This window comes from Lolium perenne, chromosome 3, assembly GCF_019359855.2.
Source record: "Lolium perenne isolate Kyuss_39 chromosome 3, Kyuss_2.0, whole genome shotgun sequence".
Classification (NCBI taxonomy): Eukaryota; Viridiplantae; Streptophyta; class Magnoliopsida; order Poales; family Poaceae; genus Lolium; species Lolium perenne.
In genome coordinates this window covers 174,196,319-174,199,821 of record NC_067246.2, presented here as the reverse complement: position 1 = coordinate 174,199,821, position 3,503 = coordinate 174,196,319, and the positions used below count along the sequence as shown (strand labels likewise).

General features: G+C 47.2%; 1 protein-coding gene across 1 annotated transcript; it reads left to right on the top strand.

Moving 5' to 3' along the window:
• Positions 1-349: 349 nt before the first annotated feature.
• LOC127318346 (uncharacterized) lies at positions 350-3,082 on the top strand. The gene is made up of 2 exons (XM_051348824.2): positions 350-1,332; positions 2,622-3,082. The coding sequence occupies exons 1-2, from the start codon at positions 520-522 to the stop codon at positions 2,664-2,666; spliced, it is 858 nt and encodes a 285-aa protein (XP_051204784.1). The 5' UTR covers positions 350-519; the 3' UTR covers positions 2,667-3,082.
• Positions 3,083-3,503: the final 421 nt, after the last annotated feature.

Here is a 3,503-nt window from a genome sequence, read left to right as displayed (position 1 = left end):
GTAAAAAAATCAGGTATAATCTATTATGCGCTGAAATTTCAGAAAACAAAAATGGCAATATTTTGTGGGTGTCTATAAGTCTCAGTCGACTTAACTTATGTCATTCGTGTGTTTCAATACAGGTCTAAATAAAATGCAAACAAAAATCTTCAAGCAGAAACAAAATACAATGGTAGAGCACGTGACTGAAACACAAGTTACGTCTCAGCTAGCTGAAACTTAGCACTTCCAATATTTTGTTCCATTTCACTGCGATTTGTATGATATCTCCAAGTCACAACTTCCACTTATCGGTGTCACGCATCCGGACGCGCCGGCCTCTCCCCGCTCCCCCGAGTCTCTCCATCTACGTTTAGTGTGCGTAGTCTCGTGCGTCACTCATCTTCTGTGACCACTTTATATCGTGCACGACGATCGTCTTGCTTGCGCGCAGAGAGCTTCCGCGCGAGATCGGCCGAGGACGTACGAACGTCTTTAAGATCACCGCAGCAGCGCGCGAGCAGAGAGCCGACGCAATATATGGGGACGGAAAAGGCTACGACGACAACGGCGAGCAGCGGGAAGACGCCCGCGCTCTGCCTCTACCACGTCCGCGCACGGCAGCGAACGAGCAAGGTGCTCGGGCTGGACTCGCCGTCGTGCCCGTCCACGCAGCCGCTCCGCTCCCGCATCACGGTGCCCTTCCTCTGGGAGGACGCGCCTGGGAAACCCAAGCTGCGTGAAGCCGCGGCCAGCGCTCTGCTCTTCCCTTCGGCCGCCGCCGCGAGCCCACTTCCTGCTGACGGCGGCGCCACTGCCACGGCAGGCTGTGATCGCGAGGGTGTCGTCGTTGTGCGCCCCGCGCCGCTGAAGCTGCCGCCGCGGCTGCAGGCGGCGCCCAGGGGGGAACAGTCCTTCTCCTCGCCCAAGACCGTGCTCCAGGGTCCCTACGTTGGTGGCGGTCGCGGAGACAAACCGCCAAGGTCAGTGAGGAGGAGCGGGAGCACGGTGAGCTGCCGGATGATGCCAGGCACCGGCGGCGCCGCGTTTTCCTGGAGGAAGGTCACGCCGGCGTCGGCGGGGGTCAAGAAAGATGGCCACCATGATCACGACGCCTCGTGCTCTTCGCCAGCGGCGTCGTCGTCCACGTCCTCGTCGGCCTCCTCCTCGTCATCCTCGATGTCGTACTTCTTCGACGTCCACAGCCGTGGATCAGGTCACTGGCAGCAAGCCGACGGGCGCGAGGTCTCGGAGGACGGCGACGTAGGGGACGACTGCGCCAAGGGATCGGTCAGGATCACCAGGTTCAGGAGGAACAAGAGCCTTCCCAATGTTTCCACGTCGCATCTGTGGGTAAGTCCCTGCTCACATTTTCGCCTTTCCTTCGTTTTTCATGCCTCTTCATCTTACAACGAGTGCTGCATCCACTGTGGTTACTACATAAGCTTATGTGAAAATAAGTACGGAGTAGTATTAAGCAGCAGATAAAAGCAAATACCACGTAGAACAGTTTGGTTAATACAACCTCCGTTCGAAAATAAGTCTCTCAACCATGTCTACATACGATCGAATGTAATGCGTCAAAACTGAGTGTGGACTTTTGTAGAATGAGCTACACATAGCTCTTTTTAAAAAAAAATCAAAAAATAACATTTTGAAGTTTCAAAAAAGTCTGAAAGGTAATCTACATGTAGCCTTCTATCACTATATAAAATTTGAATCACAGATACCATATAATAGGGTTGCAAGCGACGCGGGATACGGCGGAAAGTTTTCATTAGTCATGGGCTAATTCCGATCAGATTTTGTTATATTTTTGCTGTAATTCGGCGTTTGCCGGATGGACACGGGACACAGCTTGCCCCCTACCAAATATTTTAAGGAAGAATTTGTTATTTTTGCACAGCCTTATGAGCCTATGAGGTACTTCGAGTTGAAATTTGCAGGTTGGTAGAACACGAGATTGTCTACATCTAGACTTATCTTCAGATATTTAAAAACTTTAAATATAATTTTTTTATTTTTTTTTTCAAAAAACGAGCTACACATAGCTCGAGCTACGTTTTTGGTTTCCAGTCAAAATATATTTATTCGAGTTAATATCTGAAATAAGAGTTTTCGAAATCTTCCGTCATGACATGGGCACAGTATTTTTTTTTTTTGCTACCGGAGCACGCACAATTATCTTGTTCAGTCTTGGTGAAGGTGGGATCATCCAACATACAACATCTTAGCGCGAGAGCTCAGTAACAAAAACCATAATCACCACCAATTAGTTAATTCCTTGAAAAAGAAAATGAAATTTGTATCTCACACATGAGCAAGAAAAAGTATTGCATGCACTCCGTATGATTGTGAAAATATAGAGTGGTGATCTATAATTTCAAGTGAAATTAATTGGTATCATATCCCATACCCTTCGGCCTCTCACGCTTTCTGCTCCGTTGAAAATTTACAACCGGCATAGCTACCAACGCTTTTTATTCAAGAATCCAGGGGGTCTATGCTCTAGACCTAGTAGAAGGCTAAAGTTAAACTGAAGTTTGGTGCACACCCGTTCTTCCTACTGGTAGTGTTAACTTAGTGTTTTGTTTTAACATCACCCATGCGATGGGCTTATGCGGAAATGTATTTGTTGGCAGGCCAGCATCCGCAAGGGCGTCAAGCAGATCAGTCCATGGAGCTAGGACCTTATATAGGAGAAGCATCAACGTACTGCTTGCATTTTATCCATGGATCGCTACAAAAGCAGCCGCTGCATTGGTCAATCAAGGCACGTGCAGAAACATGAGGGCGCTAATTAACTTCGAATGGCTCATGCAAGACAGAGATCGGTTTATAGATAATCATGTACATATTGTCAACTTGACACAATATTAACTCAATAAGCGAGAAACATTATGAGCGGCTATGGTTGAACTAGTACGGATTTGTCAGGATGAGTCTCTACGCAGGCCAGTTGGAGATCTTAATATTATTAGCACGAAATACACGAATAGGCGTGAAATACTGAGTACGAACTATAACTGTATGATAGGGCAAAGGTGTCCGATCTTTCGATGAGATGGAGATAAATCGATTTGTTGGTGGGGTTCGTGCTTGACGATCCGACTAGACGTGCAAAACTCGTGCGCCAATGCAATCGCTAGGACAATCTCCGGGAGTTACTGATCTTGCGGGAGCATGATCAGCCTGACCAGCAAGGGTCTTAATTCCTACCTGAAATCGAGAACAAGTAAGAACTAAAGATGCAATCAGAATATTGCGAATAGAGATAAAAGCTTGATTGATAATGGTGGGATTCCGAATAGCCGGTCTTGTTCTGGGCGTTGGCCTTAAAAGAAGTACACGAAGTTGCAGCAATTGGCTAACTTTTAATCTAATCAAAATCCAAGTTCTAATGACGGCTACAGAGGGATATATATGGAGGAAGTGAAGGGATTTTCGTCCAACCAGCTAGGGTTGGCCAAAAACACCCCTAAATGGGCCTTCCTCCACTTATATGGCCTCTTAAAATCCCCTAA

What these genes read in the sequence shown, in the direction of transcription:
- LOC127318346 (XM_051348824.2), top strand. Translation starts at nt 520, where the DNA reads ATGGGGACGGAAAAGGCTACGACGACAACGGCGAGCAGCGGGAAGACG. An exon ending in TTTCCACGTCGCATCTGTGG is followed by an intron (nt 1,333 to 2,621) that starts GTAAGTCCCTGC and finishes ATTTGTTGGCAG; the next exon opens with GCCAGCATCCGCAAGGGCGT.